The sequence below is a fragment of the Molothrus aeneus genome, chromosome 1, assembly GCF_037042795.1.
Source record: "Molothrus aeneus isolate 106 chromosome 1, BPBGC_Maene_1.0, whole genome shotgun sequence".
Lineage (NCBI taxonomy): Eukaryota > Metazoa > Chordata > Aves > Passeriformes > Icteridae > Molothrus > Molothrus aeneus.
Genome location: NC_089646.1, coordinates 42523118 through 42550025, shown reverse-complemented (window position 1 = coordinate 42550025; position 26908 = coordinate 42523118). Strand labels below are relative to the sequence as shown.

The window sequence follows — 26908 nt, the reverse complement described above, 5'->3', positions numbered from 1 at the left end:
GTTCACAGTTGCCATTCCAAGGAACACAAAGACTGTAAAAGATTTAGCAGCATAATTGCTTATAATCTTTAGTCACCACTTTGCAATGACAAAGATTCCTACCATTGCTTACCTGCATAATGTTTGAAAGTTTTTCTACTGCTGTAGGTAAAAGTTCTCATTGAGTTATCACTGCATTCCTTCACCAAACCTACAGCTTCAGCTCCCAGCAACAGCCTTAAGTGGGAAGCTCCAACTAGATAAATATTTTCAACTCCATTTTCCGTAACCAGTGGTTTCATCAGTAGTTGTGCACCTTTAAAGTAAACAGGGGTAAAATAAGCAAGAAAATACATTAAAATTATGTCTAAAAGCCCTAGCATTTTAGCATCCAATGTACTGGCCCTAGCTAACAGGACTGCTGAAAATGTCTATTTTTAAGGGCACAAAGAGTTAAGGTTTCAACAGTACTTGACATAGGTTCTTCAGAATCTTGCAGGGTCACCCCCTGATTTAGCCTGTTTCTGTTGAAGCACTCCCAACAATGAACTGGAAGAATGAGGACTGTTTGGATCTATTCCCCTAAGGTTCACACCATAAAAGCAAGAAGTGCTTCTGCAAACACTTCAATTGGTTTTAAGGAGACTAGATTTTTGAAGCAGAAACATCCCTAACTTCCCTAAAAGAGGCCTGAAAGCAAGTTCGTAGTCACAAATCCATCAGCCACAGAAATATTACTGACCATAAGCTATAAGCTACAACAGCCACAAATAATGACTTTTTTAGAAAAAGTTTTTAAAAAGTCCAAGGAATTACAAATAAATTAGACTAACTTCAATTGCCAAAAGCATACCAAAATGAGTAATGAAATATTGCCTTTTTAGGACCCTTCATGCTAACAAAAAATATAAATAAAAACCAACATGAAGTTATCAAGATTAAATTGCTTTCTGCCAACTTAATTTTGTTCTACAATATGGTACGAAGGCTTATGGACAGGATGTGAAGCATCTTCATTTAGCCAAGGCTTACTATGTTTCTGCAAGCAACAGGAGAAACATGTCTAGACAACTGCTATAAAAACTGAAATCAAAACTACATCGAAACATAGGTTATCAGGGCTTCAGTGCAAAAAACTGAAGAATTCTTGAGCTCAACTGGCATTTGACCTTAAGCTAATGTTTTCATTAATAATAGGGTTAAGTGGGTTCAAAAAACGCAAAACAAGATTGGCAAGCAATCATTATAGCACAAATTCCCTGAAAACTAATTTTCTGTATGCCTTCATATTATGGTGACAGCCAATTTGATTTCAAAGTGCTACAGAATATCACACTGTACTCACCTCCATTTGCCTTTTTGTCCACAATTCGTTTAGTGAACCATTCTATGGTTTCTTCTTTGGTGCCTTTTGCAAGTTCAATTACTACCAGGGGCTTGAAGTTAGACTCAGCAGTATCCAAGAAAGACCAGCTTTCCATCTCTTTCATTTTTCCCGCCATCTCCTGAGAGCTTGCTAAGTACAAAACCAAAATAAAATGCAAGTGCTAAAAAATAGCTGGTACAAATCTAAAACCAGCAAAACTTTACTGAAGTGAGTTACACACAAGTCTGCACTTATCAAAGGCATAGGTGTGCACCAGGTTGAGTAACCTCTGCAGTTGTCAAGATATTACTGATCTCCCATGGCATTTAAGTCCTACTCTCTATGTAGGAAAACTGCTGTTGCTATGTATAGCAAAGCGGTACTGAGAGGAAAGCAAATAAACAAATTAAAACTAATCAATAAGGTGAAACTATCCTTAAAAACAACAGCCTGCTACTTCTGACAGTATATTTGTCAGCAAATGAAAACATTAACAGAAACTTAGTCAAACAGATATTTAAAAATCAATAAGCTTCTTGTGGTAAGAGTATGCAAACACATTATAAGGAAGAACCTTCTCAGTTAATCTTGTGAAGCTTCAATCATACCGAGGAAATTTATTACCATCTTGGGTAGGTGAGTAAGACACCTATCATACTGACAGGCAGATAGCACTCAAATTTAAGGCTCAAAGCACTTAAATGACTTTTTGGAACCAACATACCAAGTGTTCTGTGACAAAGTCCAGCTGTAAAGCACTGACAGCACAACTTTATGTGTAAATACTCCAAATGATCTAAGCAGGCCTTTATAAACTCACAGACCCATTGAGGCTGGAAAAGGCCTTCAAGCCTGAGTCCAACCATTAATGCAGAAGTTCCAAGTCCACCACTAAACAATGTCCGTAAGAGCCACATCTACAGAGCTTTTAAATACCTTCAGGGATGGTGACAACCATTTCCCTGGACAGCCTGTTTCAGGGCCTGGCAACCCTTACCATGATGAAATTTTTCACAGAATTTTAATGGCCCAGCTTGAAGCCATTTCGTCTTGTTTTATCACTTGTTACTTGGCAGACCTCCACCTTGCAACAATCTCTTTTCAAGTAGCTATAGAGAGTGATGAGGTATCCTCTGAGCCTTCTTTTCTTCAGGCTGAACAACCCCAGCGCTTCTCTTTAGTCTTGTTAACAAATTTTGTATGAATTATTCTACAGAGATCGTTGTATCATGCTTCATAAAGCAACTTAGAGATGTTGATATAAAACAAATCTGTGACCTAACCTACTCCGTTAAAAAATAGTTTAAAAACCCAAAGAAAAAATCTACCACAGATTTAATTTACTAAATTTAAAAGTGAGGGGAAGGTTTGGTGATTTTGGTTTGGGGGTTTGGGTTATTTTTTTTAATATTAACTTTACTGAAGAAGGGAATTTACCCACTGCCTTTAAGCAGTTTCCCCACTCCTGTTAAAATACTTAATTTCTAAGGAAGTTGCTTTAAGGATGCAGTTCAGCTTTTATGACCATTATACTTCTGTGATTCAAGGACAAATCAAACTCCAGTATTAATTATAAATTATCCTACAAAATACAGTGATACTGTAAACATATGCATAACATAATTAAAAAAGTATATTCAACTTGTCAATTTCAACTTAGAAAAAAAAGCTTTCAAGGCAAATTTCAATGGGGCTTTTGGTTAGTTTCACTTGCCTTTTCACAGGCACACAATTTTGCAACACACAGATTTACAGCTCTGAACGCAAGTACTCATATCTTTAAAAAAATGCACTGGATTAATAAAGTATTTTTTAAAAATTCAGATGTGTGTCTGTATAAACAGAATGAACCAGACAGAGAAAAACATAATCAGGGGTGAGGCACTGTAACTGAGCTTGTCAGTGACTAACTACACTGTCTTGACAACTCACTGCACCTTCATGCATCACTATGCATAATCAAGGGTTTGCAATGGTTTGCTAAAATTATGCCTGACACATTGCATATATCGCCATTTCTAAAGAATTCAAAGAATGAAAAGCACTAGATAAGTATTAAATATTACCTACTGGTTAAGAATATTGCTTTGCAGAACAGTTAACTCTTGAAAACAGCCTTTTTAATAAACAGTGTGCTACTCAGTGAACTTGGCTCCGATCATTTATTCAGAATCGCCGTCCTTGGCATGGTGACTGTTAAAGAATCACAGAATGGTTTGGTTTGGAGGTACTTAAAGGATCACCTACTTCCAATTCCCCTGCCATGGGAAGGAACACCTTCCACTAGACCAGGTTGCTCAGAGCCACATTCAACCTGGCCTTGAACAATGCCAGGGATGGGGCATCCACAGCTTCTCTGGGCAATCTGCTGCAGTGCCTCACCACCCTCACAGTAGAGGACTTCTTCCTAATATCTAACCCAAATCTACTCTCTTTCAGTTTGTTATTTCCAGGCTTATTACTACTGAAAACTACAACAGAGTTGACGTACTCTTCCAAATCCTGTCTGCATGATTTCTAAATTTATTTTCCTAACAGGTTGTCCAACGCCCAGCACAGACTCTATGGGAGGTAATATGGGATGTAATTTGGCCTGTTCTTTCATCCTACACACAGTGCAACCAGTGACAGACCCAGAAGCAGAGAGAACAACCCGAGAGGGCCCTGGAAGCCCCGAGCTCCCGCTCTCACGGAGTGGCTGGGTGGCGGTCACGATTAATTAGGTTGGAAAAGACCCCTGGGACCATCGACTCCAACCCACGACCGAGGACCACCCTGTCAGCTCAGGGCAGAGGGAGCTGCAGCCCTTTTCCAGGGCGTGTGGGTGCAGAGCGGGTCAGAGCCAGGCTCACCGCCCGGCCTCCACCCGCTCGGCGGCCCCGGAGCCGCCGCGTCCGGGCCGTGCCCGCTCTAAGGCGGCCGAACACGGCTCCGTCCCACTGCCAGGCTGCGCCTCGCTCTCCTTTTTTAGGAACGCAAATACCGGGGAGGAGAGCAGCCCGGCCGGCCCCGCCACCAGCACGGCCGGTGATTCACTGCCTGCCCCCGGCCCGGCCTCACTCGCCGGCGGCCGCCGCCCCGCTCCGCTCCGCTCCCCCGCCGCCGCCCGCAGCCCACCGCGGCCGCGAGCACCACCCGAGCGCTGCCGGGGCGGCGGGGGAAGCGGCGGGGGAAGCGCCGGGGTGTCACGGCCGCCCAGGCTCGGCACTGGCTCCGCGCCGCGGCGGGGTGGGCGGGTAGGGCGGAGGCTCCTCCCCTGGCGGCGGCGCAGGCAGCGAGAGCCCCTTGCCGCGGGGCGCCGGCCGCCCACTCCCCACTCACCGCCGGTGCCGGCTCCACATCCGCAGGGCAGGGCGGGGCTGAGGCGGGCGGCGGCCGCAGGCACAGGGCGCTGCCGGCACGGGCTCCGGGCCGGCCCAGCGTGACACCGCCCGCCGCTGCCGCCGGCCACGCCCCGCGCCGTGGCCCTTCCCGGCCCGGCCCAGCCCGTCCCGGCCGCCCCTTCTGCGGCCTTTCAAAATGTTCTAATATCAGCGTTTTAAAAATGCTCCAGTATCAATGTTTAAGCAACGCTCGTATGCACCCGCCAGCTCCCACTTCATCCTCTTATTTCCACCTTTTGCTGCCTGTGCTGCTGCCTGTGCTGCCTCCTGTGCCAGAATTACAGGATCAATTAGGTTGGAAAAGGCTTCTAAGATCATCGAGTCCAACCTATGACTGAACAGCACTGTGGCACGTCCAATCTTCCCTTAAACGCTGTCAGTCTTGGCTTAAACCAGACCCTGGCACTGAGTGCCATGTCCAGTCTTGCCTTAAACACCTCAGGGACGGTGACCCCACCACCCCCTTGGACAGTCTATTCCAATATTTATTCGTCCTTTCTGTCCAACATAAACTTCCCCTGGTGCAGCTTGAGACTCTGCTCCTCTTGTCCTGCACTGGTTTCCTGGGAAAAGAAACCAACCCTCAATTGGCTACACCCTCCTTTCAAGTGGTTGTGGAGAGTGATACGGTCACCCCTTGAGCCTCTTCTTGTCCAGGCTAAACAATCCCAGCTCCCTCAGCCACTCCTCACAGGACTCATGTTCCAGACCCTTCACCAACTCCATTGCCCTTTTCTGCACACACTCCAGCACCTCAATGTCCTTCCCGAATTGAGGGGTCCAGAACTGGACACAGCACTCGAGGTGTAGCTTCACCTGTGTTAAATACAGTGGGACAATCAGTTCCCCACTCCTGCTGGCCACACTATTCCTGACAGATGTCAGGATGCCATTGGCCTTCCTCACCACCTGGGCACACTGCTGGCTCATGCCCTTCTCTGGACGGGGCCCAAACCTCCTCCTGGAGCTTGAGTTATAAACATCCCGCACTTCAGCAGGATGTTTTCCAAACATTGTTTTGTACAGGAAAATAGATCATTTTTGTATTTTGATACCAAGACTTATGTAGAGAATATAGTTCCAAGCATCTATTTGTAGCTAGGAAGGGAGAAGTGTGACTGTAAAGCAGTGGTGGCAAGCAAAGGATGTGGCCAGCAAACATGCTCCCCTGCAGGGCTTGGAGAAGACTTTTCAGCATATTTTTAAATAAATAGAGATATTTGTATGTAAATTTTGTGATGAAATTTTGATTTGTGTTAGGTAGCAAGTGTAAAATACTAGCTTTTGGTGATGCATTTTTCTAGTATTCATAGCCAATGACGCAGTGAGGGTCTAGGGCACCATGGAAAATGGGAAAATGCGAATACTTGAAATTTAGGAACTAGAGACTGCAGTGGAGAGTAGAAGACAGACACCATCTGTATCAGATACTTTGGGCAGAATGTTAGACTCCTTAAACTGTGGTTCAGTCTTCTCCAGCTTCCAGTGGCCTCACCATATAGTTGTTCATCTCTGATTTATTCATCTCTGAGCATCAACTACTGTGAAAACTCTCACTTCCTGAAGAAGTAGAATGGCAGTAACAGAAAGGTGGGTTTAACAAAAAGGGGGCTTTAGACCTTATTGTTGTGTTTTGCATGTTGGATGTCCCCAGTTATGATGCATCTCACAAATATCCACAATGTCTTCATGGGCCTTGGACCTCTGGCCTCCTTGGCCTGTCATCTTCAGTCTTCTAGTAGTTTACAAACAATGCTTTTAAAACTGTCTCTGACACCTCCTACATTTATGAGTTTTCAGTGGGGACTTGACATTATCCAGTTACTTTGGCCCATGCAAATTGTCATTCAAAATCAATCTCTTTTCTGCTATCAAATTAATTTTTCTATTGGACAAGGTCATCTTATGGCAATATTGCTTGATGAGACTGTCAAATTTCCTCAATGTCATGTATCCACTAGGTGTCACATTCTTGCTATGCAATGAATTCTTTACAGTCACATTCTCAGTTTCTCTCTAGAAAGTTCACATTTTGCTAGCCATGCATAACAGTTAGCACATAATGCTGTATTCACAGAAGAAAAATAGGATTCATAAGTGGAAACAGTCTCACCATGATGGCAAAAAGTAAATTACGTTGTGCCAATCACAGTGTTGTGGAGGCTAGGAATTTGCTCTTAAGAGGATTAGCTAATTTAAAGATGAATCAGGTATGCCCATCCTAAATTGCAAACTGCACTAGCACTATAGCTAAATATAAATCCCAAGCTTGTATCTGCTAGTGACTGTAGTCTAGCCTTGTGATTCTGCTAGCTGATTATAGCATTTTCATGGTCTGTCTCTGTCAGACACCATGCAGACTGCAGACATTGTAGAATGGATGAGCTGTGGTAAGGCAGGAAGAAAAAGTGGGAAAAAAGACAGACAAAAAAAGACTCCATGAAAATTTCAAGAGCAGAGGATTTATTTTTATTCTGTGGTTAACTCTCTTCTCCCTGGACTAATGACTACCACAGTACTTTACTAAATAAAGAACCCATTGATTTACTGTGAAGTGAAACTGGCTTTTACACCTGGTTGAAACTTCGACCATATTTTGGGTATAGTTTAATGGCTAGCTGAGCCCATCCAGCATCTCACTGCCACTAAAAGGGTGATGAGATCTCACCCCCACTCCACCATTATCAAATCCTTCTCCCTGTACCCACATTGTCAGACCTATGGCTCTGCCCCACACTTAAGCCAACACTGGCATTCACCAGATCCATCTCTGAGTCCATTCAATTTACCAGCTCCATAGAAAACCACCCACTTTTGGTTTGTTTTGCTTTGCTCTCTTTCTGTGATTTAAATAAACTCAGATAAAGGTTAAAGAGCTGGTACAAAGAAAACACCTTTCCATATAGCAATCCTCATTACTTCAAATGCATGTAGATGTATGTACAGCATGACAACCATACTTCACATAGTCCCATAATGAGATTAATATTGACTCTTAATTGAAGTCATATATGATAGCAATCATTTTCATAAGATTTATCTTTATGGTTTTGACCATACTGGAACACTGTGTTATCATAAAAGTAAGGAGCAACTAACAGCAAAATATCCTTTCAATTCACAGGCTAATGACATATTAGTTTGAGTGCAAAATGGATTATGAGATTCCTAAAGTTTAAGGTTAACATTAAATTACCTTGTTATGTTATTAATAACAATTGCGTTAAAATTTTAGTAATTAAATTTCAATTAATGTGTTTGTCAGAGTAAGATACAGTGACATTTTACCAATTTTCAATGACATTTTGTCAGATTATACAGGATCTTGCCAAAAGTGTAATAAACATTATTAAATTGCATTCCTGCAAATGGAGGGTAAGTAATTTTTTGAGTCACATTTGGCACAATTTTTACATTCTGATAGGAATTTTAATATAAGTGTGTTCAGGCAGCACAAGCACTGTTTGTGTCAAACTATGAAAGCTTTGATTCATAAACACTGAGCAACAAAGCTGATTGTAATCTGTAAGGTACAAGGAAGACACATCTCTTCCATTTCACATTGTGTCCATCTGATTAGAAACATTTAGTTTTTACTTAGGTATCTATTTCCAAATAAGATCATCACGGAACAAAAAGCCCTGTCCAACAAAATGGAAACAACATAAAAAGAGAAGGATCAGCCTGCCTAAGCCAGGAAGAAGTGAGAGAAACCATTCTCAAATTATTACCAAGGAGGAGCAAGTAAAAGATAAAACATGCATAAGATGTTATTCATCATTTATATGTGAAGAAAAATAAAGTTAGGCAAACAGCATCCTAACCTGTATCAGAAATACTGTGACTAGCAGGAGTAGGACAGTGGTCTCTCCCTGGGCTTTGCACTGGTCAGGCTGCACCTCAAGTCCTCTGTCCAGTTCTAAGCCCCTCACTCCAAGGAAGACACTGAGATGCTGGAGCAAGTCCAGAGAATGGCAAGGAAGCTGGTGCAAGGAAGAGATCACAAGTGCTATGAGGAACAGCAGAGGGATCAGGGATTGTTTAGCCTGGAGAAAAGAAGACTCAGAGGAGACCTTATCATTCTCTGCAACCACCTGAAAGGAGTGTGCACCAAGGGGGAGGTTGGCCTTTTCTCCCAGGCAACCAGTAGGACAAAAGGAAATGGTCTCAAGTTGCACCAGGGAAGGTTTAGATTGGATATCAGGAAAAATATTTGCTGTCAAGGCTTGGAACAGGCTGCCCAGGGAAGTGGTTGAGTCACCATTCCCCGAGGTATTTAAAAGCTGTATAGATGTGGCACTTAGGGACATGGCTTAGTGATGGACTTTGCATTGCTGGGTTAACAGTTGGACTCAATGATCTTAGAGGCCCCTTTCCAACCTAAATGATTCTATCTTTATTGCCTCAGTGCTAGAGTAGCCTGCACAGCTGGGCAATATGAGGGAGATCCAGCAGTCAAGTGATCTTTATGCTTTGGGAAAGTGAATAAAGTCAGTAATTTTACTGTACATGAAGAAGTGTTTCAAAATTTCATCACAGAACTTTGAAAACAATGCATGCTTTCTGATTTTCTTTTGAGATGCATGTGTCAGTGTTTAGGATGCCCCAAACAACTAGAATCTTGGCTTACAGAGCCTCCCTGAATTAGTGAAAATAATATATGAATTCATGTAAAAACTTCACAATTAACCACTGGGGTCCAGTTAACATAATTGTGATAGTGTCAGGAGCAAAAAGGCTGAATTTTGCTGCATTTAGACAAATGGAGCCATGAGGTAACTGAGGTTACAGTGCTTCTGATTAATCTATATGGCCTTCTGTTTCTACTAGCTATCCCTTAATTCCTAAAACAATGTAGTTTACTAGACTTCACCATCCACCTGCTGTGGAATAGCATCCTATGATCACTGGTCTACTCAGAAGTAATTCATCACTGGAATTTTCAATACATTCAGTTGGACTGCCTCCATTACTGAATAGAGATACAACACCTGACTGGCATACAACACCTTTTTTTTTCTCTCATCTGGAGACTTCATCAATTGTAAAGGCTGCATTTAGCATGTCCTGCAAAAACAGGGGCAAAAAAAAAAAAAGCTGTGCATTTTGTATGTTTCAATTTGAAGATGATTTTCTTTCTTCACATATTTTATATTATAGACAATGGTGTCTATCATTCTACCTGGGCAGGACATGCTTGGTTTATCTGTTAGTGCATGGCTAGAAACAGTCAATTGGTTAATTACTATGATTTACTGGATAGCATAATTTAACACATTCTAACTAAATGTGCAGTCTGGATTCCTTGATAGCCATGATGCCATGCCTGGGGCTGTGCCTCAAAGAGGCAGTCCCTGACTATACTGTGTGATGCAGCCTTGCAGCCTTTTGTGGTTTTCAAATACCTGTTTTAATAATATTTCTGCCTGGATTTAGGAACTGAATGAAGATTATTCTAAAAAGCTGAAAGAGCTTGAACAAGGTTTGGGCATGTCAAGTTCAGGGATTTGTTATTCAGCAAAAGTCCTTCCAGCCACTACCTTCAGAGTCACACTCACTGAAGATAACAACATGATAAATCCCCTTCCAGTCCTATGCTGAGGGCTCTGGATTATGAATGGGAATTGCTGTAGGAGGGCTGAAGAAGTTAATGATTCCAGTTGTCTTTCACCTCTTGTGCCTGAATTCAGCTGTTGGACAACCACAGCATGAGGCTCTAAGGCAAACCAAAATCAGAGAGAAGGAACACCATCAGCCATTCCAAATGACATCAGATATGTACATGGTGGTTTTTATCGTGCTTTGTGAACTATTTAATGTGTTCTTACAGACAACTTCACAAGGTTATCTGTATTGTTTGTAAATGCCACACCTCTATATAATCCATTTTACTCTAATTTTTAAGTAACTTGAAGCATAACTTGGGAACTGGTCTTTTATGGAGCTCTTGATTAGGAAAAGATGAGTTTTGTAGGTTTTCTAGCTGGTTCTTCACAGTGTCATAAACTGATTTCTCTGGGGAAATACATTCACTTATATAGTTAGGCAAGGGCTGTAGCACTGGCAGACTGCTGGCAAAGCAATTGTAGATTTGACAGCTGTCCAACAGTTTTGAATCTAAAGACAGTGAGATCTGTTTTCCTTTCTTGCAATGTACATGTTGCACTGTAAGATATATTTCCCAGCCTGCATATAATTTCTTTGTTTAACTGATATCCCCTAGTATGAATTGTACACCTGTTTATTCTCACTATTGCTTGGAAAATAATTAAACTGTAAAACTACAAAACTACAGATATCCTACTGCTATTAATTGCTATTTCTAAGGGCCCAAACTTGTCATTATTACTGATGTCAGTCTAGTTTTACGTACTACATCAACATGTAGTGTAGATTCAGATTCATATCTTCACCTTCATTTTCAGGTGACCCCAATTACATGCATACAGGTTTTTAATCACCAAAGACTTTAAAACAGAAATTAAAATTGCAGGCCTTGAATAAATCAATCTTAATTTTTTGGTCAAAATAAAAAATAAATGTGATATAAATGTGATCACTGGACTTCATGAAATTATGGCCCTTGCCCCCTTAGAAACCAACAACACCAAGAAAAGAATATTGAACTAATGAATATAGCACCATTTGAAATGTTCAGTGAAACATTTTAGCAATCACTGAAGTAAGACTAGCTATTAAAGAAAAATGGGATGAGTCAAAAGAGAAAGCCTTTTGCTGTGATCTCTTCTACAGCATACTGACAAGAAAAGTACTGACAGAACTAGGAGGTGAGCATATGCTATTGTTAACTGACTGCATGTGCTGATCTAGTTCAGCGTGTACTTTTGGTATCCAGCTAGTTCCTTGAATGCAAAGTCAGGTACAGTTTTTCAACATCTGCGTTCACGTGGGTCCCAGTGCTGTCATCAAATGTTCAGAGCACAGGGTAATAAAGATTTATGATATCTTCTGGCAGTTTGAGGGAACACAAGGCACTCAAAGTGAATCTGAAAAAATGTTTAACCTGACTTGTCTGCTATAGTCATACATTCAAAAACACCAGACACAAAATATTTCTAATGTTAAATATATTTTTAAAAATTCCAACTTAATAGAGACTAGTATATTATCTTTCTTAGTATTAAGTATTTCACTTAAAATCTAGTACTGTGAGTCTGTACAGAAAAACCTTGGTTTTATCAAGGTCTTTGAATTTCTCTTTTATTTCTGTAGTCTATAATTCTATAATCTGATTTGAAGCACACTCAGATATAGCAAACCTAATTTTAGGAAGAATTTATTTTAGTAAAAATCATCTCCAATCAGCAATTAGAAATGCAATGTAGTAGAAAACAGAAATTCTATTTCTGTTCTCAGTTCCTTCTGAAGCAGATGTTAAGTGTTTGCCAAGAGGGAATGGCAGAAGAGTGTAGTATTTGCCCTGTTTTAAGTTGCAGAAGGGAGTGCTCCCTTGTGCAGGGTACTACAGTGAAATAATCTAAGCAAAACATTAAATTAAAGAATTCTCCATTCATAATGTCAAATGTCAAGTACAAGTCAAAAAAAGATTACCAATTAATGTTGCCCTTAAAAATCTTTTGCCTGGGGGATCTGAAGTCACGTACTAAAAACAGAGAATGGAATGCAAGTTCCATTTGGGGTTTCTTCCTTTTTCAGGAAAAACAATGTTTTACTTGGCATGACGTTATATAACCAGGAGTCTGTGTTCACTTCAGATTTAATGAGGGTGTCAGGTGTCTGGGTACAGACAATCTCAGCCACTCTAGCCTAGGTGTGAGTGGGTGTATTTAAAGCTCTATGTGAGTCACAGCAAGTCTCACTAGTACTGCATGTAAGGCCCTAGAACTCATGGGAACTCATATAAAGCTTTATATGTTACTGCATTACTGGAGTGCATGGAGGCTCTACACAAAGTCAGCAGATGAAGGCTTCTGTCTTCTGTGCAGGGCCAGGCATTGCAGGTGCACGCCCTGGCCATCCTGAGCTGTGTGGCAAGAACACACTGCCCTGGAGACTCATAAGGCAGGCACACACAATGTGTGGAGCAGCAGTGCAGGCAGAGATGGACCTTTCTTGGAGACAGCCACAGCTTCTCCCCAGGTGCCTGGGACTGGTGGCTCTGAGAGAAGCTGCAGTGCTACACTCACAGCACCAGTTCCCTGCACTGCCACAGTGAAGGCCTGTGTGGAGGTGTGGGAGGATTCATCCATTTCTTTATGAAATCCACACCTGCAGCAGCATGATTCTTTCTCACTTAACTCTGAGAGAACCTGACTGCTCTTCCAGACACTCTGGAAATGTGGGGAAATCCTGAGTGACTGTCAGCACCCATTTATGTTGTCACTCTGAAGCTGACATCTTGCTAACAGAAGTAAGAGTAAGAAGCAGGGCTGGTTCTGTCCCCCAGCTGAACCAGATTGTCTGAACTGAAATTCCACCTCCAGACTAAGTGAGGTGGTTTCAGGTGTCCACAAGCAGTCACCATGGAAGTGTGAGTGCACAAGTAACATGTGCAATCCGTCAGGCACCCCCTCAGGCACTTATAAAGGACTGGTGGTAAGGGTTGAAAAGCTGCCCTTAGTGGTATTTAACAATATGTTCAGAGGGACGGTTTGCCACATGTCAGATAGGCAGGACCTGCAGAACTGAGGATCTCTGTATGTCTGGAAATATGGATCTGTGCAACAACTGGTAGGACAGGCTGTTCTGGGCCAGTTCCAGCTTAATATGGTTGTGTACTTGGAAATGGATGAGAATTTGTGCAGCTGCAGAGTTTTACCAATTCAGGGAAGTTGGAAACTCACACTAACCTAGGTTTGAAGCATCTAAAACCTCTGATCTAAAACATTCTGGGCATTTAATGTTCTTAGAAGCAGGGTGATTGGTAGATGGGAGAATTAGGATGGGCACTGACAATATTAATGGTGTCAGTAACAGTATCCCACACTGAAGGTCATGGTCTACTTAGCAGCACTGACCAAGCATGCTGGAATACTAGAGATATCAGTATCATCTATCCAGAAGAAAGACATCTTGAATATACTGGGATTTTGCATATCCTTTGATTAGGCACCTATTAATAAGCAATACTGAGTTACCAGATACACTGGATTTTTTTCCTTGATCCTTAGAAAAGTAATGAAATATACATCCCACTCTGACTTTTTAAAGGAGGACCTTAAATTCAAAGGTGAAAGATGTTTTGACTTCAATGGACAGTATTTGTGCCCATTTAGTTAAATGGTCTTTCAGGAGATCTCAATATACTCATGGGACTTTGTTGTACGACCAAAGTAATGTTGTATGATAAATATGATGAAAAACAATATGCTTAAGTTTCCCAAAAATGTTAACACTGATTTTAAAAGTACAGAACTCTTACAGTAAGATGTAATATTATTTGCACAATATAATTTAAGTTATTTTTATGGACATTTTGCAGCTTATTTTATACATTGCTATCTTTTTTGATTATGTTACATAGATCTGCAATTATTGTTTTATTTTTTTTTTAATTTGTTTGTCATGGAATGATTACATTTAATTATTGTTTTATTCACTGTGACATCATTCATTTTCTGAGGGATACAGTGGGTAATAAAGGTACTTCACCAATTTGGGGTTTTTTAATTTCAAAAGCCATAAACATTTGTTATTTTAAATGTCCATGTTTGGTATAGGACAAATTCAACAGCATTTGAACCTATTTGAATAAGGAGGAAAATTGTAAAAAAAATTATAGTTCTTTAAAAGACCAGAAGAAACAATACCTTAGCCTTTAACTGACCTTTACTAAAGCTTCTTCCATACTAGATACCAAAATCAAATAAAAATTGAATCCAGGTAATGTATCCAGTACTGTACTCTGTACAGTGTGGAGTCTGTTCTTACATAACTCACACATGCATGATTTTTTAATGTGATTTATTTGTCTTGACTCCACTAAGTTCAGCCCATGTAGTATGAATGTTTATATTTTCAGGGCTGCACATCAGTGCTCTGACACATCTAGGTGAGGAATTGGTTCCCCAGATAGGTTCCTCCACACTGCTGTTACCTGAAGGAGTGTCAGCTGAGGCTCCCGGGGCGACCTTTCAGCTGCCACTCACAGAGATTATCTGCATGATCTAATGCCACTTGACACACCCTTGGGTATCAAAGAGATCTGCTGGCAGAGGGCTGGCAGAGACACCACAGGACTGAAGACAGACCTGCACCGTTCTGAAGCAACAGTGGGAGTACAGGAGCTACACCACACGGCAGTGAAAATGGTGCTAGACAGATATGCTTAAGCAGCTTATTTAGGTTGTTACTTCTCTAGCTAGGTTGGCATTTTATCTGTCTTCTCAAGAGACTTCTGCATCAGCCTCAAAAGCCAACAGTTCGCCACACAAGAAAGTAGCCATCAAGTACATGAGTGCATATATTTTTCTCATTTTGATTAGCAAGCATAAGCATTATTTTTTCTTTTGCACAGCCTACAGTAACACCTTCATACATACATCTTTCTATTATTTCTCCAGCAGTACAAACCATAATGAAACTTTGGGTGTGCCCACAAAGAAAATACACAGTATTAAATAAACACTCAGATGATTACTTAGCCACACACCAGTAAGCACATGGAACGTTTTGACAAGAGTAAACTTTAAAAGTTCCCCCTTTCTTCTCAGAATTGCTCTACATGACCAAACACCCTACACAACAAAATCAAGATATGCCTGTAGCACAGGGAGGTAAATGTGTGCTATGTTTAATCCAGTTAGCATAGTTACAAGAAGCAGTGTAGATGCAGCAGCATAGGCCAGACATTATATACATTTATACATTATATAAATCAGAATACAAACCATACAAAAATCTAGCAACATGCTCTGAACCTTCCTGTTGTTTTCTTAGGCTTCCAGCAGTCAGTGACCAAAGGATTGAGATGTGATTTGTCTCTGGCCACTAACTTCAATGCCAATCAAGACACACCTCCCATTGCCTACTCTCTTATGTACAGTTCTGTCACCTCAGTCTTCAGCAGCACCACATTTCACTATTTCTGTCACATGAAAAAGTACTTCCTGATGATTTTTTTTCATCTATAACATGATTCTCAGGACCCTCCTAATTATTGTATTGTGAGTTTTGTGAATGCTTGCTTCTTGTTTTCTTTTCCACACCATCCATTGCTTTAAAGATTTTTCTTGTACTGCTTTCCATCATCACTCTTCCAGGCCAAGAATTCTAAACTATTTAACTTCTCCACACATGAGAGAATAACATGGTAGTTACTCTTTAACTCTGAAAGTCTCTGCCACACTTCCTTCAACTTCCTCTTGTCCTAGGCTACTATACCCTTTTCAGAGTGCATAAGCAAAATTCCATACAGGAGTAAGAATACTTCAGTCCCAATTAAATGCTTGATTTATTCCTTCTGTATACTTACTTTCCCTATCCCACGACTAAAACAGAAGAATTCATGTAAGGTGTTCCAGGAAATAACTTGCAGCCACAGCACTACAAAAATTAAATTGAATCTCTCTCTCTCTGTATTTATTTCTAAATATTAGTATTCTCACAAGTTACACAGTAATTGGCCTTTACTTGGCATAATTGTGGAACTGACTGTAAAGAAATGCAATAGTAAGCTGTTTGATGTTACAGAGGGTATATTATACCTAAACCCACAGACCTGCAATCAAATACAAAAGTTCTGCTGAAACCAAGGTGCCAGGTAAACCAACAACTACATTTAAAACCCCGAAAAATATTCAATAACAATCCATTTGTGTTGCCCAAAGCACAGGAAAAAAAGCAAGATTAAACCAAGGATCTCATGTAGAAGAGAAAAGCGTATCCAAGCAACAACACTAAGACTCAAAAGAAATAGGTCATGTGAAGAGAAGCACTAAATTTAGTAATCAAATGTATATTCAGCAGAAAAGATAAAGAAGCTTTAGTGAAATAACCTAAAGAAAACCAAAAGAAATTAAGAGATTTCTGAAGCTGGGAGACACATGATACAAAAGATGTGCACTTGGTTGCAACTGTACTACTGAAAAGAAATTCCATGATAGTTAGCTGAGTTAAATTTGTATGAAACATGAAATAACTCAGAGCAGATTTTGGTACTGTATTTTATTTTTGGTCAGAAGCTTGATAAGAGCTCTAGTTCATTGGGTCTCTGCACAAGCAGACTGAAGTCATGATATGTTAAGCTGGTACAAAAGTACAATGGTAAAACTTTTACTGATATCACAGGGTCTTGCAGGCAGCCACTACTGTTTGCTTTTCATTGTAATTGGGTTGGTGACAGAGCTCTCCTCCATTACACAGAATCACACACGACTTAATGAAAAGGTGTGACCACAGCTGCTGTTGGCATCCCATCTGAGCCCAGTCAGTTCAGCTGAAGAACTTGCTCACCAAGGAGCTTACCTGGAGGTGTGACAGCTAGCTGTCTGGAGCCACAGATGTGGTAACACTGGAAGAATCACTCTGTTCCACAATTTGTTACAAAAAACCCTGAAATAGTACTCTTTTCCTCCCTGAATGATTTCTACTTCATTTCAGAGACTGTCTTGTTAAATCCTTGAACACTCATGGATGGCATTTTTTGTAACAGGGGAGTTTCTGCCACTTCAGACCCACCAGGTTTGCCACTCACAAGAGCTTTTCTTCCATTCTTAAATTGCAGGTTTTCTCACCTTTGGATAAGGTCTGAACTCCATGGGAACTCCCTGCCAACACAAAGGTAGATCATGCAGCTGTGATAGTAGCTGCAGGACAGCTAAATTAGGACCTCAGGAAGAACACAGAAACTCACAGCATCCAGGAAAGTAAAGGGCTGACTCATGAGCAGCAGAGCCACTTGTCCTTTCCTCCTACTTAGCTCAAGACTCAGCAGAAGCTGTGCTCTGGGGATGCTAGCTTCCCACAGCAATAGTTCAGCACCATTCTGCTGCTGTGGGAAGCAGCAGTTTCAAAACCAGCCCTCTCCTGAGGTCCTGTGGGAAATACCAGTGGGAGAAAGAGAACACTTCTCTCAGAAATGATAGCATATTTTCATTCAGAAGTTAAAAAAACCAACAAGAAAATGCAGCATATATGCTGCTATATACTGCAGCAATTTGAACATTACTATTACAGAAATACATATTTCATGTTTTATATAAATTCATCCTGTTGATTTACTGTCTCTGGGAGTAGCCATTGACTTTGTTCTGAGGGCACTGCTGAAAATAGTGGGCAGAACAGGATTATCTAATGATGCTAAATTTGCCTTTATTTATCAGTAACTGACATAGCAAAAAATACTTGCTGAAACCCAAACATGACAAGTGTGGGGTGGGAACTAAGATATGTGGTATAAAGGGTAGCACTGTGGTTTGAATGTGAATGCAAAGGTTGAGTATATTTAGGAAGGACAGTGCCTATCTGTATGTCATCAGCACTCAGTACACAAACAAAACAAAACAAAATAACAAAACAAAAAAAGCCATGGAGAGCATGGAGAGCAAGAGAAGCAGCAGTTATGGCTCCAAGAGAAAGCTGAAAGAACAAACTGTAAGCAGATCTTAGGCTCTGTGTACTTTGATTCTCTCTCTTTCCAAGGAAATAGGACTTTGTGAACATTCTGTTTGTAAATTAAAACAGTGCACCATAGAAGTAACTGGCACAGCATTCCCTATTTTTTTTTAAACTCATAAGGCTGAATCTGGCCAGCAACAGAGGCTACAAAGTAGAGGGGGAAAAGTACTTTAAACTGAACTTAAGCAGCTACTCATCTTGACATTGCTTTACAAAAGTGATCTTTAGGTTGAAAAGGCCAAACTCCAAGGAGAAAAGTATTTTCCACTCTACTACTACTTACTATTGCCATTTCCTACAAGCTAGAATGAGTACAAATAACAACTATTTCCTTTTTTGCCTTATTGAACCCTAATACTTAATTATCAAAAGAGAACAATAAAAAAGGGACATTTTCTCTCAAAAGAAGAATTATAGCAAAACATGTTGACTGGCTTTAAATATTGCTTTCAGTGTTCTCTTCACACAAACAAAGCAGAAGATTTTACTAGTAAAGGGAATTATTCTTTATTCATGTTGTATACATAAATTACTGGGACGTAACAGGGATGAAAAACTCCGAGCTATTTTGATTAATCTGGTTGAAAACACTTATTGTATTTCAAGTACAGAAGTATCAAAATAATATTTTAACAAAAAAAAAAAAAAAAAAAAAAAAGCCTGCAATAAGATGATTGGAAATTCTCAGGTTCAGAGTTTACCAGATACCAAATACAATACCCATAGGAGACTTCCTGTATTTACTCATGGCAGATGCTTGGAGATTGTTGACCAGTTTAGTATTACAACATATGCTTTAGGGATCAAAATGAAACAAAAGAAAAAAAAAAAAGAGATGTGGTTTTTATGTACAAAGGAAACTCCAAAATATTGCACAAGTTTTTATTTACCACCAACAGGGTGAAGATGAGATCAAGATTACACCACAGAAGTTGCACTGTGTTTCATAGGTAAATTAATTTAACTAGGAGCAGGACTGTGAGGAGGATTTTTTGGTTTGAAATCTTCCACTAGTATCAAATGGAGAGGGATGGGCTCCAGGCCATGAGATGGGACAATGGGTGTACTGCTGGACAGGATCCACTTCTTACCAAAGCCTGTAGTGACAGGAAAAGGGGCAATATTTTCAAACTTTAAACCAGAAGATTTATAGTTGGTATAAGCATGAACTTTCTTATGATGAGAGTAGTGAGATACTGGATCAGGTTGCCCAGAGAAACTGAGGATGCCCCATCTCTAGGGGTGCTCAAGTTCAGGTTGATAAGGCTTTGAGTAACCTGGTCTAGTGGAAGGTGTCCCTGCTCATTGCAGTGGGATTGGACTAGACAACCTTTAAAGCTCCCTTCCAACACAAACCCTTCTGTGATTCTATGAATTCTATGACACTAAAAACAATCAAAACAGAGGGCTGCAAGGTCCTCAGAAAGTCATATTAACAGCCTCACTACACTTACTAAATTTCTGATTATGAAGGAGATGCAGTCAGCCTGTACTTAAAGTGACAATGACAGTCTATGATCATACCACTGGCAACTTTTTTCCAGTACTCTACCCGTCAAAAACATTTTTCCTAATGTTTAACCTAAAATATCCTGGTTGCAATTTCTGCTCCTGGTGGGCATAGAAAGGAATTTATTCCCATCTCATCAGTAACTTCTCATATACTTGCTGACTGTTGTCATTCTCCTACTCTTACTCTTCCCTAATTAACCAATCTGAAATAACTTGCTATTATCTCTAGGTCCCTTGACATTCTGGTTGCTCTTTAGGTGGTCCACATAATTTTTCATGTGCAGCATTCAAAACTAGCTTTACAACTCTTAAACAAAGCAGAATTCCTTGCCTGGTCTTGCAAACTCTAATCCTCATAACACATCCTAGCAGAATGCTTATCTTTTTTTTTTTTGCAATAACAAGCCATGGTTGACTCACACCCAGTCTGTGAGCACTCAAAGCCTGAGTTACTATTGTACAGAATTTCTACCTAATCAGTTTACCCTACCAGCTGATTATTCCTGCCTAGGGCTGCATCTGTTTTGGCTGAATAACTTTCCATTTTTTTCATATTTCTGACTGAAGATATTTTTTTATTTTGTCCCTGCCCTCCAGCATACATGTCCCCTCCTTCCCAGCCTGATACATATGTCGATTAGATAAGCATTTTCACTTTAATAAGAATGTATCCATGTCACCAGATTCTGAATCTGTGCAATCCAACTTGATACACAATTCCATTTTGATAGAAAACCACTCTGTAATTCTGGTTTTCCAACAAGTATTGCACACACCTAGCTGCAGACCAACATGGAACACACATCATTAACCAACATGGAACACACATTCCATATGGGCAGCACATAAAAAGTTCCCTGAAAATCAAGACATACTGAATCTAGAGCTCTTCTCTATCCATAAGGTATGTTATGTGGTTGTAAGGGCAATTAGATTTTTGAGATGTGAGTTCTGGTTGCCAGTTACTCATCCCTATATTATTTTTCAGGAATGTACAAATACATTTTTCACTATTTTTCTAAAAAAATTAATTTACTTAATAATGTCATACCTTTTTTCTCCTTCCTCTCTCCGCCAGGCTTGTGACTTTACAGCCTCCCTCTATCCCACCTAGCATCCATAACTTCTCAAATATGTCGATTACTGACACTGAGATTCTGTTAGGAAGAGCTTTAAATACTCTAGGACATAGTTAAAGAGAGAATTCAGGTCAATTTGAAAATATGTGGCTTATACATTCTACCTTTTCTTAACTGAAAATGCACCTCACTAATGCATTAGTTTCATTATTTTACTACCTTAGATAGTGAAATCTAGAAGGTACTGCATGCTGACACCTTTTAGTCTTCTCACTTCACAATTAGAGTACACTTTCTATTTCACACAATTAATGAGCTTCTGGAGTGATGTGGGGGTTTTATTTTGCTTGCTAGTTGCATTTCATCTCATGCTGTCTTTCTGATTTTGTTCTCACATGCTTCTGTTGTACTTTTATTTTCAGCCCTAACAACCAACATAAAAGCTAACTTACTTTCTCCTTTCCTCTAGGTTTTTCTCCAGTTTGAGTGATTTAGCCAAGCTGGTTTCTTAACTCCATGTTCATTGAAAACTGCATTCCTGACTCCTGTGGGGTTCATGTTGATCATACTCCTTGTTCTGGTCCTGCAGATCACTAATCTCTCATCACTCTACCATGTCATGTACAGTCTCAATTAATGCTTACCCTGACCTTTTCAGTTACTTGCTTTTTTCTGACTGTAATCAAAACTAGAGTAGCCTTACTGCTCTGTGCAGACTTCTCCAGAAAATCTAGAAGACTCAGTTGTCTCCAGCCTTGTGTTCATGTAGGTATTGACAGGTGAGGGAGAGGAAACAAGAAGGTTGTGACACAGGGACACTGCTTAAATTAGACACCCTGTCTCATGCAGCAAATGTCTCATCATCATGGGTTCTTCACAGGGACCATGTATGACCCAGACAGACACAGTCACAGCACTCTTTTACCCACCTGAAAACATGAGACCTTGTTTCTTCCCAGCCACTCCTGTGTCTAGGAGGGAATTTTAGGTTAGTCACGTGTGAGTCATGAACTCTGGAATAGCCAAGCATGACAAGATGAAAGTTCTGCCTAGCAACACAGCCTGTCACAGGCTCAGCTGCAGAATATGCTGATATATTAATAAATATGTATCTAGGCCCCCTCTTTGCAATTCACTCGCTCCTTGAACACTTAAAACTTCTCCTGGCCTTCTCATAGCTGACTCTTGCACACAGTTGCTCAACTTTCTACTGCAACTGCCATGGGCACGTTTTCAAAACATTGCCTATAGGGCAGATAGAGGCTATGAATGCAAACCCACCCTGAGATGGTGTGCACAGCAGCTCAGTCAGGACTGCTCTGTTCTATACTCCCATCACATAATCATGGTGAAGAAACCAACAAAACTTTTCTTACAATTCTCTTCAACTATACCTCTTTTCTTCAAGTGCCAGAATTCACAGACACTCTGGTTTGCCCCAAACATTCAGTCCAGGACTGGCCCCTTACAGTCGTGGCCACCGTGTCATCGATTTCCCGGTTCACAGTCTGCTCCCAGAGTGGGATCAGACATGAGTCCTGGAAGGGACACAAGAAAGCTTACCCTCCTGTACAGCAAGGATGTGAAAGGACAAGAGGCTGAGACAGACTGCCTTCCCATTCAGGGCAGGCCTTGGGAACAAGGAACATAGTGAAACACTAGCCTTGCTTCAAGGAGGGCCTCCCATGTCACCAACATCCCTCAAAGCTTCCAGGAGTTTGGGAATCTGTACAAATAGCCTCTTATGCCCGCCATAGGCAGACATGTGGTTGGAAGATGTTGGCAAAGTGAATGTGAAGGAGGATCTCCAAGTACTTGAACAATTCTTGATCAACCTGTACTCATTTAGAACTCTGCCTATGCCCACATATGTCTAGGAAAACATGGAGCAGACACACTAGGAACACAACAAGCACATTGCCACTGGTCTCAAAGTGCCACTGCAGTTTGGAGGGGAGCACAGAGACAGAGTCCACAGAGCATTACGACAGATCAGAAGCTGAACAAGCTTCCCAGGGCTGCCACGGCCCTGTAGGCAACTGGGATCTGAGAGGGCCCAACAGTATGGATCTCCAGACTCCACTGGAAACTGACACAGTTCAGACTTTTTGTTTCTTCAATGACTCAGCCAAGGCTGAAACATCCTGCTGCATAGTACCGAGGTCCAGAGCCAGGCAGAAGAAGCTCAGTTAATGCAAGAATTCCTCCCACACCTCAGTAACACAAAGAGCCCTCCCCAGAGAAACACAGCAAACAGGACTCGGGGTGGAGTTCCTCATTTACATCTTCCAGTGCTGTTTGGGCTTCTGCTTAGGCTTAGCCACAGCTAACTCCAACTCCTGCGCCTCCACTTCCTGAGGCAGCTGACAAACAGCCTTCTGTCCTGAAGGAGCACAGCAGAGGAAGCCAGACCTCCAGTGACAGCAATACATGGACACGAGATCCCAGGGGCATTCTCCCAGGTCTCTAAGGTCTTCTTGCCATCCCAAAAAGGTTCATTTGCAGAAACCAGTAAGTTTTATACTGCTTTTTCCCTGCTATTCTGAGGCCCCATAAAATGTCAAAATAAGAGCAGGCATAATAAATGTCCTTATATTCATATAAGCATGTTTAAACAGTCTTAGGCTGTAATACTTGGCCAAGTCAACCCCCTCTGCAGTTTGTTGCTCAGACTGATTTTAGCAAGCTGCAAACTGCAACTGCTGCAGTTTGGAGAAGTAGCTTACTCATGGGTAACATATCATTTATTGAATAGAATGGTAGTAGTAAACTAATTCAATAATGAGGGCCAGATACAAGCCCCACAAAACATCAACACAGAAAAGTGAGAGATTAAACAGTAGCAGGAACCACTCCCTTTGAGACATTTTCAGAGTCCAGAAATTTTTTTGAAATACAAAAATGGAAAAATTCATCTGAACGATTTGCTTCTCATTATAATACAGCTGTCCTTTATTCATTGACACTCCACTGCAACATTAGCCAACTGATGCACAACTCTCTTTCTTCTATCAGCATTATCACAGTCATTTCTTCATGCACAGAAATACAGCTGATTTATCCACATAATCAAAACAGCTCTGAAAAAACTGAGTCATTCCTCAGTAAGAGAAAGAAGGGCTGCTAAGTGGGAGTAGGCTGCTTGTACAAGTATACTCTTAGACAAATGTAACCAATTACTGTTGGGGGGAGCACCACTGAATTAAAATCACAGAGATAATTGTGTCTGAACACTTGCACATTCCATGAGTAGGCTGTAAATCTCATTTATGAGGTTTTTAACTTACTGTTCCATTGAAATTAGAAAGAAATAAAACCATGGCATTCAGAACTATTGATTCAGGCAGTTTGCAAATTCTAATGACCATCTTTGCAAACCTTTGCCAGCGATCATATAGTTCTACACACACTGATAGTCACTTTTCTCATAAATAAAATTTTTCAGCGCAATAATAAAAATAAATACACTCTCCTGAGAAAAATATCAGATTGCCAAACCATTGTGACACAGCCAAACAAACTTTAGCTGAGATTGTGTAATCTCAACAATCACTGTTTTCAAATTGCAGAATGGTTTTAGCTGAGAATTATTTCAGCTATTACCAAATTCACCTTTTGATACTTTTTATCAAAGGATTTCAGAAACCAAAAGAAACAGTAATCATCATTCCATTTGTTTTTCTAAAAACAGCTTTAGAGGTCAGTGACAAAATTCAGAAGAAATGCAAGACTTAAAATCTTCTCACCACTCCTTCCACTTGCTGCACTTTGCTGCTTTGTTTCAATTAAGGTTTGTTGATTGCCCAATACCAATGCAGTTCTTATGCAGCTGAACAATAACACAACCAATATTATGAGACCAAATGCTGTCTAAAACAAGCACACCCCAGCATTCTCCTCGCCATAGGCATGGCTGCACTTTAGTCTATCAAAACACTTAAAAATGACAATCGCAATAGGTATTCTACTTGGAATCGTCTTAGGGACAATTAATACTTAAGCTGCATCCAGAACTCCTAATTTGCTTCTTATACATAAAAGCAAACATTACAGCCTGGAACACCTAGTGCTGAACACCCTGCTGCCCTATTTGCAGGCCTCGCTGAGCGAGTTGGCCCAAGGAATGTCTGTGGGGGAGCCGACGCTTTAGTTTGGGTTCTGCCCCCTCTCCTGCTCAACTTGTCAGCTGTGTGCTGCCACGGGGGCATTGCCACCTCTCCAATGCCACTGCCCGGTGTTGTGTCCCCCCTGTGCGCCACTCGGTGGGAAAACAGAGGGGTACATATGCTCAGTATGCCCGGTGCGTAGGGTGTGTACACAGCTATGTCCGCACAGTGTACAGCGTGCACGGTACAGGCTACACACGCACCGCGGGCCCCGCGCTCACGGGGCAGGGACGCCTGGGAAGCCGCGGCCCTTCTGCACGGGCCTCATCTGTGCCGCCATCCCCGGACCATGAGCCAGCCGACGGGAGCCTTGCTCCAGCCATGCCGCTGGCTGGGGAGCGCCCAGGACCCGCTCCCGTCGCTGGGGCACGCATGTGCCCAGTGCCCGCCCGCCGCCCACTCACACCCCGGGGTCCGCCCGCGGCGCTCCGGCACTGCCGGGCCGCGCACGGCGGCGCTCGGGGCTGTGGGTGGCCCTGCGGGGATGACGCAGGCGGCGGGCGGGCAGGAGGGAGGGAGTAAGAGAGGGAGGAGCCCGTAATGGCCGGTGCCGCCGCCGTCGCGCTGTCCCTCGCTACGCTGCCGGCCACCGCCACCCCACCGCCGCTGTCAGCTGCCGACCACCCCGCCGCCGCCATGGCCGAGGAGGAGGCTCCTAGCGAAGGGTGAGTGGAGCGGCCGCGGGCCGACCCCCGTCCTCTCCGCGGGTGTCCCGGACGGCGGTAGGAAGCCTTTCGGGGCGTCCGGGCCGTGCCGTGCCGTGCCGCCGCGGGTGCCGCTCGCCCGCCTCCTCCCGCCGCCGGCCCGTCTGCCCGCGGTGCCTACGGGCTGCGGGCGGCCCCAGTGCCGGGGTTGCGGGCGCTCCCGCCTCCCCGAGCGCCCGCCGGGCTCCGCGCTTCGCCCCGGCCCTGCCGCGCTCCGGCATCGCCGCTCGGGCGCTCCCCGGAGTGTGGGCACATCGTCTGCCATGTTTTGCTGCCGCACAGCCCGCCTTCCTGCCATGGCTTCCCGCCTTCTGGCACGGGCAGGCTCCCGGCAGGGTTTGCCGCCGGCTCCCTGCGAGCCCCGTGTCCCCGCCGCTTCCCCTTCTGCACCGGAGCTCCGCCGTGGCTGGCCAGCTGTTGTCATTGCACACCTGCCCGCAGGCGTGTCCCTGCGCCTTTGCCTTGGCAAAGTGTATGTACGTACTCCGGCTGTCATCCACCCTTGCTTCCCTTTGCGCCCAGAGGTCACACGGCTGCATACAGTGCTGGCCCATGCTCCTGGTGTGCCTCGGCGGCTTTATCTGGGCGCGCAGATAGCCCATCTTCTTGTTCTATACGTTCACTTTGATATAGAGCAGACAGTGCACTTGTCAGCCTCTCTGTGTCATCGTTCTGTACTTTATATAAGTAGGAGATGAGAGCACATCTATAAATTACAAGCATACGCTGTTGCTCTAACTTTTCCAGTACTGTATGCTATCCCTGCTAACTTTTTCTTTCCTTTCACTGTCCCAGGGCATTCACATCTACTGAAATAATTCCTATGACATAAGTTACCCTGACCCTGTTTCTTAACATGTGTCTCTAATACCTGTTTGTAACCACTTACACCCTTGATATATGACTTTATTATAGCTAATAATCATTCCTCTGCCTGAAATTACATAGTTCGTCACTATATCTTTTGTGAGTGTACTGTATAAAAGTTACTAATCAATGGTCTGTTCTTCAGTTCACATGCCTTCTTAGTGTATGCTTTATTTCTTGTTACACTTAAGCTTCTACTGCAGACCCATTTTTATACTCTTCCATTGCCCCCAAATATGTTGTCTGCCCCTGT

General features: G+C 42.2%; 2 protein-coding genes across 3 annotated transcripts in view; one reads left to right on the top strand and one right to left on the bottom strand.

Annotated features, from left to right (window-relative positions):
- ANO10 (anoctamin 10) overlaps positions 1-4775 on the bottom strand; it is a 121926-nt gene extending 117151 nt beyond the window's left edge. Inside the window, exons 1-3 of one of the 2 annotated variants that reach the window (XM_066571623.1) lie at positions 4667-4775; positions 1325-1495; positions 113-295 (exon numbers count right to left, since the gene is read on the bottom strand). In XM_066571623.1, coding sequence (XP_066427720.1) covers positions 113-295; positions 1325-1481 — 340 coding nt within the window. In that variant the 5' untranslated portion in view covers positions 1482-1495; positions 4667-4775. Of the gene's footprint in view, positions 1-112; positions 296-1324; positions 1496-3415; positions 3486-4666 lie in introns of those variants that run through there. The other variant, XM_066571631.1, reaches the window with a different exon arrangement.
- A 20868-nt stretch (positions 4776-25643) lies between these two features.
- Positions 25644-26908, top strand: part of ABHD5 (abhydrolase domain containing 5, lysophosphatidic acid acyltransferase) — a 28164-nt gene continuing 26899 nt past the window's right edge. Inside the window, exon 1 of the mRNA XM_066555726.1 lies at positions 25644-25749. Within this exon, the coding sequence (XP_066411823.1) occupies positions 25721-25749 (29 nt within the window). The 5' untranslated portion in view covers positions 25644-25720. The remainder of the gene's footprint in view (positions 25750-26908) is intronic.